The sequence below is a fragment of the Schistocerca piceifrons genome, chromosome 2 (genome assembly GCF_021461385.2).
Source record: "Schistocerca piceifrons isolate TAMUIC-IGC-003096 chromosome 2, iqSchPice1.1, whole genome shotgun sequence".
NCBI lineage: Eukaryota > Metazoa > Arthropoda > Insecta > Orthoptera > Acrididae > Schistocerca > Schistocerca piceifrons.
The window spans coordinates 185,193,683-185,208,980 of NC_060139.1; the positions used below are offsets into that span (position 1 = coordinate 185,193,683).

Below are 15,298 nucleotides of genomic sequence, written 5' to 3' on the forward strand. Positions count from 1 at the left end.
TTCTTGGTCAGGGACCCCATGGCCACTAGCCCACGGAAAGGCCCCCTTTTTCCAGTTTTTAGACTTGGTCTCACTTTTTATGCCTTTTACTGTGTGTGTTTTAAGTTCATTATTTTATAATTTGACTCCCTGACTGGATCCGTCCACTTGTAGCAGATCCCCCTCCTGCTGCAACTTCGGAATCGCGAGGCTGATGACCTTGCCATTTAGTTCCATAAACTCTCTCAATTAATCAATCAATCAATCGAGCTTCACCTGGCCCTCCTCATTCCAATAAGCCATGTTCTTTGATGTTGGCATCCACCTGAAGGATGATTACATCAGTGCTCTGTCCATCTCAAAGCTAACAATCACCAGCAGTACCTCCATTTTGACAGCTGCTCCCCCTTCCGTAAAGCCTAGCCGACCGTGGTCGTCACATCTGCAGTGACAAGCAGTCCCTCTCCAGATATCCTAAGGGTCTCACTGAGCCCTTCACAGACCGATACTACTCTCCCAACATTTTACAGAAACTGATTTCCTGTGCCTTGTCTCTCTAGACACCTACAACCTCCCACAAGCACACCATGCAGCCAAAAAGGTGTACTCCCTTGTTGACTCAGCACAACCCAGGACTGGAGAAGCTGAATCACATTCTCCACCAGGGTTTTGACTGCTCCTCATCCTGCCTTGAAATAAGGTTTATCCTACCTACTATCTTTCCCACCTCTCCCACAGTGATATTCCACCACCCACCAAACCTACGCAATATCCTCATCCATCCCTACTCTATCCCTGATCCCATTCACTTGCCTCATGCTTTATATCCCTGCAATAGACTGCGATGCAAGGCATGTCCCATACATCCTCCCACCATCTCCAGTCCAGTCACAGACATCTCATATCCCATCAGAGGCAGGGCTACCTGTGAAAGCTGTAATATGATTTAAAAACTAAGCTGCAACCACTATTATGCTTTCTACATGTGCATGACAACTGATAAGATGTCTGTCCACATGAATCGCCACTGATAAACTGTTTCCAAGAGACGTATGGATCACCCAGGTGCTGAACATGCTACCCAACACATTGTGCTTCACTTCAATGACCGCTTCACATCCTGCACCATCTTGATCGTTCCTTCCAACACCAGCTTTCCTCAATTGCTCAGGTGGGAACTCTGAGCTTTCCTCAGTTGCAAAGGTGGGAAACTCTCCTAAGTCCCTAAAAACCCCCTGGCGTCAGCCTTCACTAGTGCTTGTCCTTTACCCACCTATCGCCAACTCTGCTCCCACTCATAAACAGTGCACAGCCTTCTATCCCGCCACCACATCCACTAGCCTTTTCCCTTCTCTACTCCCTGTTCCCCTCCCCCCCCCCCTCCCCCCCTATCCTCCCCACTCCCATCTGCACCTAGCAGTTCTAACATGCCCTCACCACATCCGTGCACCCTCTCACAATTTTAAATTGGTAGAGTCGTTTTGTTGTGCCTGTCTGCAACTCAATGTTTTCTCTATACGATGAGTAACAATCTATCCTTTTCATAATATTGTTGATAATTAGTATAAACTTTTATCTGAGATATGTATTTATTTGCATGTATCATAACTTAGACCCTTTTTGTCTCGAGTGCTATCTGAGGATGACTTATAAGTAGTCAGCACCACAGCGATATATATAGGGTGATTCAGTTAGTCTGTTCACCTCAGATTTTTCTGGTATTGTACAAGATATCATAATTCTGTTTTCATCCAGATGAGTTGTGAGGTAGGTCTCACTAAACAATGTATAGTCTCCTTTCATAGCTGTATTAATGGCAGATATATCAGTGTCAACTTCACTTTTTTTTTCAAAAGGATCTACGTTAATTTCTGCTCCTAGTACCGGAGTTCTAGAAAAGATGAATCCAACGATGTTTCACTCATCAGAATCTGATTACTAGTTTTGAAGTAATTCCAATATTTATAACTTTGGATTTATTTGTTTTGAACATGACAGAAATTGCTATCTTTTTACAGGAATCCATGATTTCATACCTAAATTAGGAAATACATCACATCAGTTAAGGAGGAAACAGGATGTGGCCTCGGTTCCCTGAGACTGCAGTCATATGTGTGTGTGTGTGTGTGTGTGTGTGGGCGCGCGCGCGCGCGCACCATCTATTTTTAACGAAGGCCCCTAAACATCTTTCTTTGTGGTAATCTCAAAGTTGAAGACCATGCACAAATTCTGATGACCCAAGAGGATTTCAAATCTCACACCATTGCAATGTGTGTAGTGGCAGCGAAGAAATTTCTTCAGTACTTCCAGAATTCCTTACACTAGCCACTGCAAACATGTGTTGCAATGGACAGTGAATAATCAAACACTTGATGACAAACTGGAATTTAAGGAAGAGTTTTTGACCACATCGGTATGTGATTTCCTTGTTGCTGCTGTTGCTAAAATAATTTTACCTTGTAAGTGTGAATCATGACGTTATGTTCAAGACACAAAGTTATTATTCAACGGTCATCAAACATCAATTTCCTGTTTTAAAAATCCATTCAGTTTTTGATGTGCATCTTTTTCAAGTCTCTGACAGAAGCAAAAGCAGAACTGTAGTTATAGCTAAATGACAAATCATCCTTACACACCACATCCTTTGCCTTTCAGTGGTGTGTTGGTCCAACCACATGCATCCATGTGTGATTAGTAGGAGTCTTAAATTGAATTTTATCCACTATTCCACTTTTGTAAGTAGTCTGCTTTAGCGGCGTCAAGTTGGAGCATACCACCAACATGACACAACAGTTCCGTATAACAAGATGAACTTCCATATAAGAAAACATTCGGTTTCATGTCAAAACAGATAAATCCTAAGTAAATATTTTAATTTCTCTGAAGCCACTAATTGGATTTTGAAGAGTGAATAATCTTTGAATCATCTCTTTTTATAGGTATGATACTAGCACTAGAAATTATTGTATGGTAGTTCCATTTGAAAAAGCAAAGTTGATATTGATATCTCTATATTTAATATGTCTGTGAAAAGAGACTATATGTCAATTGGTAAGGACATTTTACTAATTGCTTGGCTGAAAATGGAATTACGATATCTTAAGTGTTTCAGGCAATATCTGAGGTGAACAGCTTAGCTGAATGATCTTGTACACTATGTGATCAAAAGTATCCAGACACGCCCAAAAACATACGTTTTTCATATTAGCTTCATTGTGCTGCCACCTACTGCCAGTTCGATATCAGCAACCTCAGTAGTCATTAGACATCGTGAGAGAGCAGAATGGGGTGCTCCACGGAACTCAAGACTTCGAACATGGTCAGGTGACTGGGTGTCACTTCTGTCATATGTGTGTACGTGAGATTTCCACACTCCTAAACATCCCTAGGTCCACTGTTTCTGATGTGATAGTAAAGTGGAAACATGAAGGGACATGTACAGTTCAAAAACATACAGACCGACCTCGTCTGTTGACTGACAGAGACCACCGACCATTGAAGAGAGTCGTAATGTGTAATAGGAAGACATATCCAGACCATCACACAGGAATTCCAAACTGCATCAGGATCCACTGCAAGTACTATGGCAGTTAGGCAGGAGGTGAGAAAACTTGGATTGCATGGTCAAGTGTCTGCTCATAAGCCACACATCATGTCGGTAAATGCCAAACGACGCCTCACTTGGTGTAAGGAGCATAAACATTAGACAGTTGAACAGTGGAAAAATGTAGTGTGGAGTGAAGAATCATGGTACACAATGTGGCGATCCAATGGCAGGGTGTTGGTATGGCGAATGCCTTGTGAACATCATCTGTCAGCGTGTGTAGTGCCAACAGTAAAATTAGGAGGCGGTGGTGTTATATTGTGGTCGTGTTTCCATGGAGGGGGCTTGCACCCCCTGTTGTTTTGCATGGCACTATTACAGCACAGGCCTACATTGATGTTTTAAGCACCTTCTTGCTTCCCACTGTTGAAGAGCAATTCAGGGATGGCAATTGCAGCTTTCAGGATGATCGAGCACCTGTTCATAATGCACGTCCTGTGGCAGAGTGGTTACACGACAATAACATTCCTGTAATGGACTGGCCTGTACAGCGTCCTGACGTGAATGCTATAGAACATCTTTGGAATGTTTTGGAATGCCGACTTCATGCCAGGTCTCACCAACCGACATCAATACCTCTCCTCAGTGCAGCACTCCATGAGGAATGGGCTACCATCCCACAAGAAACCTTCCAGCATCTGATTGAACATATGCCTGCAAGAGTGCAAGCTGTCATCAAGGCTAAGGCTGGGCCACCACCATATTGAATTCCAGCATTACTGACGGAGGACACCACAAACTTGTAAGTCATTTTCAGCCAGGTGTCCAGATACTTTTGATCACATAGTGTGTGACATGCACGAAAATGACTAAAACAAATTAGACTTTGCATAATGTGACATTTATTGTCTCTTCACAAGCCATGCTGATCGGAAATACAATAAGCGCTATAACTATCTCTGCTGTCATGAATGTTTCAGCAGTTACTGAGCTTGTATTTATTGCTTGTGTTCGTATACCATCAGCTGAAATTTTGGAATACTATGGTTTCTGTATATTTGCCAGGTTAATATCTGGATAGTTGCTTTGACAAAGCCGAAACAAATTTCCTTTCCTATTTAATTCCCAATGACCTAGTATTCCTTCTTCATTGGCCACAGAATCAAATAATAATAATAACAATAAAATTCAACTTTTCTTTCTCCTGACAAAAGATCTTCAATTTTTTTTCTTCAGCTATATTTATTAGTATTTGATTTACAAACTGCTGATTCCAAAGCTAGATAGCTTTATCCTGAGGCAACTTGACAGGATACATCAGTCATTCAAAATCTGCAGCCTTTTGCTGTCTCACACAAAATCAGCATGTACACTAACAAGAGGCCATATGTTTCACATGCAAAATGGTACTTAAAAGTGAAAACTGTTTCACAATATTTATGTATATTACAGAGTAACACCTGAAATGGTCTTCTAAATTTTCAGCAAATAGATCTCACTGACTCTCCACCACCAGTGCACAAAACTGTTGCTCTGAAGAACAGTGGATGTTCCGGGTTATCACACAACAGGAGAGAAATATCTTCTCCTCGGCAACATTCTCCAATACCAGGTTACTGTGCAACCACATCTGTCACAGAGTGCCACCAGGAGGCTTTGCCAAACAAGCGACGTCGGCGGTCGTCTCCTCCAAAACTGGCTGCCATTTTTGGACTGAGTGGGAAGAGTGATGAGAACAGACGAGAATGCCCTATAGTACCTACAGTCGCCAGAATATCAGCTAAGGCACCAGCACGAGAACCTGTGGTAACCGCACCCAGCATACCAGAACCTCATGTCAAAATGGAGGATCCAGACTATATAGATGATTCTCGAACTTCTGCCAACCGGGGCCAGTTATCAGGTGGGGCAGTTCTGGAAAGTGATACGTGTTCAAACTTGGAACAGTTTGTAGTTGCTAAAACTGAAGGAGATTCATCACTTGCTGTGAATGTGGACCCTCCCGATGCTCTAGATGTGTATGGCAGTAGCTCACAGGATGTGGACGCCACATCAGACAGCTTACCTACAGGAGAACTTCGTAAGTATATTCTGTACTGTAACACTTTATTTTATTTTTAATTTCGTATTTACCAACTAGGATCATGTAACAACCTCAATTCCTCTTCTTTTGTTGTTTTCTATTTTCCCAGTGCTCCTTCATCTTCTCCCCATGTTGACCTTCCCTTTCTTCTGACCATGTTGCTCCCAATTTCTTATTTCTTCTGCATTGAAACCTCCGAAATTTAATATTTTATTCTTAAAAAGATTTCTATCTGGTATTTCCAATTATTTTATTTTCTTTCTTTCTTTCTTGAATCCATGCTATTGTTGATTTCTTCTTCCAGAAATACAGGAATATTTGTTTTGTGAGCTTGTTCTCATTCATTTGGTAGAGGTATCCAAAAAACATTAATTTTCTTTTAACCATTAGGTCTGATATTTTCTCTACATTTTTGGAGATCTCTTCATTACTTCTCATTTTCCAACCATCTGTAGTTTATATTGAACCTATTATTTTTCTATCTATCTTTCAAGTACTTCTATTATGTCCAGCATATAGTTCATTGTTAGGTATTCACATCCATATATTCATTCTGGTCACACCACCGTGGTATAGCGTTTTAGTTTTGTTTTCCTAGGTATGAATTTCTTACTGTAAATATTCTTTGTCAAACCATATGCTCTCTCTCCATTTTGTTAACTCTTGCATCTACTACAAATTTTTCTAGTCAGTTCTATTATGTAGTTTCTCCAAGATATTTGAGTTTATTTACTCGCTCTATATTTTACCTATTTGTGTTTCTATGAATTTTTGTGCATTTTTTTGTGTTTGACATCAATTTTGTTTTTTTCTGCTGAAATTTTGAGTGCAGTTCTATTTGCTGTTTCTACCAGAAGATTTATTAGAATAAGTGTGTCTGTCAGATTTTCGGAAAGTATTGCAAAATTGTCGGCAAAAGCCAGGCAGTTTTCCTTGATTCCATTTCTTTACCTTCCTAGAATTACTAGTTCAACTCTGTGATACTTTAACTCCAAATTCCAGATCCTCACATAGTTTTCTAAAATGCAGTTAAACAGTAAATGTAATACGGCATCCCCCTGTCGAACACCGGTTTTTATTTCAAATGGCTAAGCTACTTCTCCCATAAATTTCACTTTAGGTATTGCATTTGTAAGAGTTTTATGAATTACATGTGCTAATTTTGCTTTAACAGCAAGTTCTCTAATGATTTTAACTGTTGTTTCAACGTCTACTGAATCAAATACTTTTTTGAAATCAATAATGATACTATTACAGGTTTGTTGGTTAATAGTTTATGGCGAATTATTGATTTTAAGTTAAAAATCTATTCTGTGCAAGATCTTCCCTTTCGAAAATCTCCCTGATATTCTCTCAATTGTTTATCTAATTTCTGCAACTCTGTGAAGGAGAATTTTTGACAATATCTTTTACGTCACTGGCAGAAGCGACATTCCTCTGTAATTGTTGGAATTTTGTTTTTTCCATTTTATGTAGTGGCTGGATTAACATCATTTTCCACTCTTCTCGAATCTCTTCAGTTTTGCAGTTGTTCTCAAAAATACTTTATTTATTTATTGACTTTTTAAAAAAATAATGGACGTAAAGTTTGTTGATACATTGAATAAAGTGTCAACAAGTTTCAGGAAGGAATAATATTGTACTTTTCTTGAGCTCAGATGTAGTATGGCATTCTGCACATAAGTAATTAAATTCAATGTTATCCATTTTTTGAGTCTGAGGTAGTGGTTGTTATACTTTACCAGTAATAATTATTTCCACTCAACCACTTTAATTGTGCTTGATACAATTCAACTACTTGTTTCAAGAGACAGTGTATCACCAGGTTGTTGACACTCAGGCTGTGGCATTCATTAAATAAAAAATAAGATTACCAAACATGTTCACTTGATCCTACTGATGGTGTCCAGAGGTAATTGTGATCTGTAACACCCATAGTGCAATGTGTTTTTTATTTTGTTTAATGAGCGTCAACAACCTTATGATTAGAGTATTGTCTCTTGAAATGCATAATTGAATTGTATCAGGTACTATTAAAGTAGTTAAATGAAGATAATTATAACTGGCTTATTAAGTTAATCTATTCATGTATACCATGTTACTGGCAAAGAGCTTCATTGGGCACACTGCTTTTAAGTGCAACGTTTATTTCAATCAATACCTCATAAATACTTCATGCCCCATGGTCATGTCATAGCAACAGCAAGTCAACATTCCACAAGGCCCTGGAAAAGGAGTGATGAGTGACAGGTAGTGAGTAGTAGGTTCAGAAGCATACCTAATCCACAAGCAGACAATTAATGTTGTAAATAGCTGACTACTATGTGTGTACCCACATAAACCTGCAGGCAAGGTCTTTACTGTTAACTGCTAGCATACAGTAAGTACTAGTTAAAGCCTTAAGTTCTTAGCTTTTTTATGACCCCTAGAAAGAAACTCATGGATATCAACCAAGAAGTGGTTATGGGCTACTGATAATGATTGTCTGTTGAAGTTTTTGCGATCATTAACTTTTATAGTTGTTAAATGACATAAAAGCTATGTCTCGCAGTTAAAGATGACGAAAATGTTGAATGAAGGTCTTTTTAATCTATGATATTAAGTGAAACTGTGTAATAAGCACATTTGCAATCTTGCTGACTAAGTAGCAGGCATTATGCCCGACTTCGGCACCAAAATTAGAAATATTCCCTGTGTAAGATGCATCATATATTTAAGTTTAATCACATACCTTCAAAAATATATCAGCCAAGTCTGCAGTTACAAGCACAGCCATTACCCAATAAGAAAACTTGTAACTAGAAAACAATATTGAGTGTGTTGTTAAGTATAGTATGCATGTGATGTGATGAAACAAACATGGAATATAATGCCAGTGTCAGACAAGTGATGTGTTGTTCAAAGAATACTTGCATGCTGTCATTACAAACAGAACTTGCTTCAAACGAGAGATTGTTACACGTAATCACTAGCATGTAATCAAGCTGTCAGCGTACCTAAACCACAACAGCACACACAGCTGTTATAATTTGCATACAGAAACCTCCAACTGTTTACTACTAACATAGAGTGAGTGCCAATTAAATCCATAATCTGCCTGACATGAGATGACTGTAGTGCAGAGATGTATAATTCTACAGTCATCTCATAAATTAAGGATAATGCTGATACATGGTGAAACAACACTCTGGTGGGCAGTTTGCGGGTTTAAATCACCTCAGGGTATGACCGTGCGGTGCATTTGACCTGCGGTCGTCACACGGTCGCACTGGCAGCAGTCCACATTCACAGAGGTGTGTTGGTGCTTGTCAGAGTACGGTGCAGCGAATAAGTGTGCAGACATTTTCAGACCTGCTAATGGCGACTGTGTGTTGAAAAGGCTCAAAGAACATACATTGATGACATTATGAGGGGTAGCCTACTAGGGTGACTGGAGGCTCGTCAAACACAGCATGTCGTAGCATGGGCCCTCCATGTGCCACAAAGTGTGATCTCAAGATTATGGCAACGATTCCAGAAAACAGGAAACATGTCCAGGCACTACAGTATGGGACGTCCGCAATGTACAACACCACAAGAAGACCGATATCTCACCATCAGTGCCCGCAGACGGCCACAGGGTACTCCACATAGCCTTGCTCAGGACCTTACTGCAGCCACTGGAACAATTGTCTCCAGACACACAGTCTACAGATGACTGAACAGACATGGTTTATTCAGCCGGAGACCTGCAAGGTGCATTCCACTGACCCCTGGTCACAGGAGAGCCCGTAAAGCCTGGTGTCAAGAACACGGTACATGGTCATTGGAACAGTGGTCCCAGGTTATGTTCACGGATGAGTCCAGGTATAGTGTGAACAGTGATTCTCGCTGGGTTTTTATCTGGCGTGAACCAGGAACTAGATACCAACCCCTTAATGTCCTTGAAAGGGATCTGTATGGAGGTTGTGGACTGATGGTGTGGGGTGGGATTAAGATTGGTGCATGTACTGTGGGGTGGGATTAACATTGGTGCATGTACACCCCTACATGTCTTTGACAGATGAACTGTAACTGGTCAGGTGTATTGGGACATCATTTTGCTCCAGTATGTCTGCCTTTTCAGGGGTGCAGTGGGTCCCACCTTCCTCCTAATGTATGATGACACACGGACCCATCAAGCTGCCATCATGGAGGAGTACCTTGAAACAGAAGATATCAGGCGAATGGAGTGGCCTGCCTGTTCTCCAGACCTAAACCCCATTGAGTACATCTGGGATGCTCTCGATCGATGTATCGATGCATGTCTTTCAAACACCTAGGACACTTCAGGAGCTCTGACAGGCACTGGTGCAAGAATGGGAGGCTATACCCCAGCAGCTGCTCAACCAACTGATCCAGAATATGCCAACTGGATGTGCAGCCTGTGTACATGTGCACGGTGATCATATCCCATATTGATGTCAGGGTACATGTGCAGGAAACAGTGACGTTTTGTAGCACATGTGTTTCAGGACGGTTTTCTCAACTTATCACCAATACCGTGGACTTTAGGTCTGTGTCATGTGTGTTCTCTATGTGCCTATGCTATTAGTGCCAGTTTTGTGTAGTGCCATGTTGTGTGGCACCACATCTGCAATTATCCTTAATTTATGAACATGAGTGTAGTACACAAAGCTTTGTCATTGTTAATGCATTCCTATATATTGTGTTTCTTGCTGGTTGTGCATATTACATGTCTTCAGTCAGTAATATTATATAAAAAATTACTTTCATTCAACATGTTCCAGCTGCTGAGAACAAGTGTTTAAATATATGCATGACCACTGTGGCCCAACTGCTGACTGAAACTGCTCTTGATGGGGGCAGAAGTCTGTGGTGGGGGTAAGTAGCAAAACAGGGTAGGGGTGGTGGAATGTGTAGCACTGGATGTGGGAGCATGCAGGGATGTGGTGGATAAAGAGTAGGACTGTTAGGAGCAGTTGGGAGGGTCGTGGCAAGGGGAGGGGGGGGGGGGGGGGGGGTGGAGACAGAAATTGAGAAGTAGAAAAGAAGAAAAAGAATAGTGGTTATGTTAACGGAATAGAAGGCTGTGTAGTGCTGGAGTGAGAGCAGGGAAGGGGATAGGTAGGTGGTGGACAGAGGCTAATGAAGGTTGAGGCTAGAGGGGAATGCAGGATATACTGCAGGGACAGTTCCCACCTGAGCAATTCAGAAAATCTCCTGTTGGAAGGAAGGATTGAGATGCTACATACAGACTGTGAAGCAGTCATTGAAGTGAAGCACACTGTGATGGGCAGCGTGTTCAGCAATTGGGTGGTGCAGCTGTCTCTTGGCCTCAGTTTATCGGTGTCCATTCATGTGGACAGACAGCTTGTTAGTTGTTATGCTCACATAGAGGGCAGCACAGTGGTTGCAGCTTAGTTCATGAGTCACGACTACTTTCACATTTAGCCCTGCCTTTGATGGGCTAGGAGATGCCTGTGAGTAGAATAGAGCAGGTGATCATGGGAGAATGTATGGGACAGGTCTTTCAGGGATATGAGCATGAGGTGAGGGGTTGGGAGCAGGATGAAGTAGGTATGGACAAGGATATTGCGTAGATTTGATAGGTGGCGGAACGCCACTATGTGAGTGTTGGGAAGGATAGTTGGTAGGATGTTCCTCATTTCAAGGCATGAAGGGAAGTAGTCGAAACCCTGGTGGAGAGTGTAATTTAGCTCTCCTGTCCTGGTGCTATTGAATCATGAGAGAAGTACAGAAGTGCTACTTTGTGGTCAGACAGTTGGTGTGTGGGAAGTGGCAGGGGACTGGAGAGTCAAGGCATGTGAGATACATTTCTGTACAAAGTTGGAAGTGTAATTTTGGTCTGTAAAGACCTCAGTGAGATCCTGGATATATTTGGACAATGACTGCTCATCACTGCAGATGTGATAACCATAGTGGCTAGGCTGTGTGGAAAGGACTTCTTTGTATGGAATGGGTGGCAGCTGTCGAAATGGAAGTACGAGCATATGGAATAAGTTCACAGATATGTGTGTGTGGCTCGAAGACTTCTTAAATAATAGAACCCAGTATGTTTTCCTTGATGGTGAGTGTTCATCAGAGACAAGGGTATCCTCAGGAGTGATAGGAGCACTGTTGTTATCTATATAAATAAATGATTTGGCAGACAAGGTAGGCAGCAATCTGGTTCTTTGCTGATGACACTGTGGTGCATGGTAAGGTGTCAAAGTTGAGTGACTGTAGGAAGATACAAGGTGACTTAGACAAAATTTACAGTTGACATAATGAATGGCAGCTAGCCCTAAATGTGGAAAAATGTAAGTAACATTCAGATGCAGTATTACTAGTGTCTCAACATAGTCAATTCGTTTAAATGTTGCAAAGCGATATGAGGTGAAATGAGCATGTGAGAACTATGGTAGGGAAGGTAAATGGTCAATTTCAATTTACTGGGAGAATTTTAGGAAAGAGTGGTTCACCTGTAAAGGAGACTGCACATAGGACGTTGGCATGACCTATTCTTGAGTACCTGTCGAGTGTTTAGGGATCCGTACCAGGTTGAATTGAAGGAAGACATTGAAGCAATTCAGAGGAGGGCTGCCAGATTTGGTACCGGTAGGTTCTAACAAAATGTAAGTGTTATGGAGATGCTTCAGGAACTCAAATGGGGATCCCTGAATGGAAGGCAATGCTCTTTTTGAGAAACACTAGTGAGAAAATTTAGATAACCAGCATTTGAAGCTGACGGCTGAATGATTCTACTGCTGCCAACATACACTGCACATAAGGACTACAAAGATAAGACATGCATAAATTAGGGCTCATACGGAAGCATATAGACAGTTGTTTTTCCCTCGCTCTGTTTGCGAGTCAAACAGGAATGGAAATGACAAGTAGTGGTACAGGGTACCCATCGCCATGCACTTACAGTGGCTTGCGTAAAATCTATGTAGATGTAGACGTAGCTGTAGATTGCTGGTTGTTGGTAGTTTTGATATGGATGAAGCTACTGGTATAACCATCCTTGAGGTGGAGGTCAACATCAAGAAATGTGGCTTGATGGGTTGAGGAGGACCAGGTGAAGCAAATGAAGAGAAAATGTCAAGGTTCTGGAGGAATGTATGTAGATTGTCACCCTCAGTCCATACCACGAAGATGTCATAAGTGAATCTGAATCAGGTGAGGGGTATAGGAATACTTGGTGGTTAGGAAGGTTCTCTCTGGGTAGCCCAGATAGGAGGTTTTAGGTTTTGAGATAATTGAGCATTCGGAAGAGATAGTGTCCAATAACAGCAAGGCCATGCTCATTGTGGATGTTAGTATAGAGGGAGGTGGTATCATCAGTGACGAACAGAGTGCTATGTGGTAAAGGAACAGAAAGTATGAAGAGTTGGTGGAGGAAATTGTTGGTATCATTTATATAAGAGGTAAGGTTAGGGATAATAGGCTGAAGGTGTTGGTTCACAGGAGCAGAGCAGAGATTTTCCCAGTGGGGATGCAGTAATTGGCCACAAAGGGGCATCCTGGGCGGTTGGATGTATGATCTGCAGGAAATATGTAGAAAGTAGGAGTGTGGGGAGCAGTGGGGAGTGAGTGAGAGAGTGGGGAATGTTGGTGAAGCAAGATTTTAGGTTAAAAAATTCTGGAACATTAACAGGGGTTATTTGGGGGCAATGGGGTTGGATCACAGTTGACTGGAGGAGTCAACTGTGACAGGCAGGGTGCAATGCTGGTTTCAGTGAGTCTGATTTGTAGGGATGGTGGTGTAAAATTGTTTCAACTGTAGGGAGTGGGGAAAAGGAGAGACTGTCTTTAACGTGTTCAGCTTAATTTAATTTAAAAGTGGGACAAAAAATATGGCCTTTGGAAAGGACTGATACTTCTGCCAAATTAAGGCGTTTGTAGGAAATTTTCATGACTGTTTTGATTCTGGATTCTGTATAGTGCTCAGAGGGAGTTTCTGAGGGCTTTGTAGAGGTGGTGGATAGTGATAGTCCAAGGCTGGAGTAGGAGGTGAACACATTGGAGAATTTTTTTGATGTGGTGTTGTACATGTTGCTCTAGTTCCTGGAAGGCAAGAGTTTCAGTGTGAGAGATGGGATGCAGGAATTTGGGATTGCAGAGCAAGAGAATTTACAGATAGAGGTCATTGTGGAAGGAGAGACTGCAGCTAGAGATGGGTAATTTGGTGGTCAGGCCATTCGGGGGGGATTCCATTAGCTAGGCAACAAGGTAGGAACAGTATGTGGGACTGGGTTCTGACTAGGGATAGGAAGACATTCCTGCATTGGCACATATGGAAGGACCATGACTCCACAGTGGAGGATAAAAAAGGCACAGAAATACGTAAAATATGTGGGAAAAACTCACAAAATGGATGGAATTAATGAAGTATGGGTAAGAAGGTGAAACTAGTGGGGACAGGATTGATACTGAAAGGCAAAAACAAAGTAAAGTCAACATGAAAACACAATGAGGTCAAAGAAAAAAAATGAAAAGATGATAACAGTGGGATGCAGGTCAGCAGTTGGATATATCTCAAGAGAGGGGATAGCTGGTGTAAATGTGTTAGTTGTGGTTAGCAGGTGCATGCTGGAATAAGGGAAGGAGGGGGAATTTATTAATGTCAAGGTTCAAAAAGTTCATGTGGCAAAGGAAGATATGGGAAATAATGTGCAACAGTGAGGGATGAAGTGTGATCAGTTTGAAGGTCTATACCCAGAGAAAGAATGCAGAACATTAGATGCTGCACCAACAATCCGCATGGTTACATAGCAGTGTGTTGGGTGTGGACCAGATGACCAGACTATTGATACAGTGTGGCTTATACAGCAGAGCATGTGCAGTTTGGAAGGTGACAGATAAGACACGGGAAATAAGAGGATGGACACTGAGTTAAGTAAGGCATTAGAGAATACTAATAATGTAAAAGAATACAGGGTTGTGGGATGAAAGAAAAACCATTAAACATAATCAAATAATGGAATGTCTGGGATGGAATAACAACGATATTATCAAAAGGATCTCGCCATATAGAGGAAACACTGAGTCACAGACAGGCACAATGAAAAAATTGCTATGCTTTAAACTTTCATTCTTCCTGCCAGTGCAGTTATTCTTAGAGATTCATTTTGATCACACTTCCTCCACACACTCATGTATTTTTGCATGTTATTTTCAATACCTTCCTCTGCCACACGAAATTCGTATACCTAAACCTTACCAAATCCCCCCCCCCCCCCCCCACCCTCTATCTACTCTGCATCCCACTATTATCATATCTTCGTTTATGTTTCTCTTTGATCTCATTTTGTTTTCATGTCAGTTTTAGTTCACTTTTGCCTTTCACTACCGGTCCTACTCCCTCAGCTCTCACCTTTCCTCCAAAACTTCATCATTTCTGCGAGTTTTCCCCAAATACTTTTACACATTTTTATGCATTTATTATCCTCCATTGTGGATCTTTGTTCCTTCTATCAACATAAATACAGGAAAGTTTTCCTATTTCTAGCCAGTACCCAGTCCCACATCATGTTTCTGTGTTGTGTAGCTTGTGGAATCCCCACCAAATGGCCTGACAATCAAATTACCTATCTCCAGCTGCAACCGCTCCTTCCATAATGACCTCTATCTGTTCAAATTCTGTCAGTCCATAGCCTTCACCAACCTAGTCCTGCAGAACCATGTAAATCAAGCCCACACCTCCT

The 15,298-nt window shown here is 41.4% G+C and overlaps 1 protein-coding gene across 3 annotated transcripts in view; it reads left to right on the forward strand.

Moving 5' to 3' along the window:
* Window positions 1-15,298, forward strand: part of LOC124777459 (broad-complex core protein isoforms 1/2/3/4/5-like) — a 65,199-nt gene that overhangs the window by 35,954 nt on the left and 13,947 nt on the right. For all 3 annotated transcript variants that reach the window (XM_047252881.1, XM_047252882.1, XM_047252883.1), the window contains one exon: window positions 5,009-5,603. In XM_047252881.1, the coding sequence (XP_047108837.1) occupies window positions 5,009-5,603 (595 nt within the window). The remainder of the gene's footprint in view (window positions 1-5,008; window positions 5,604-15,298) is intronic.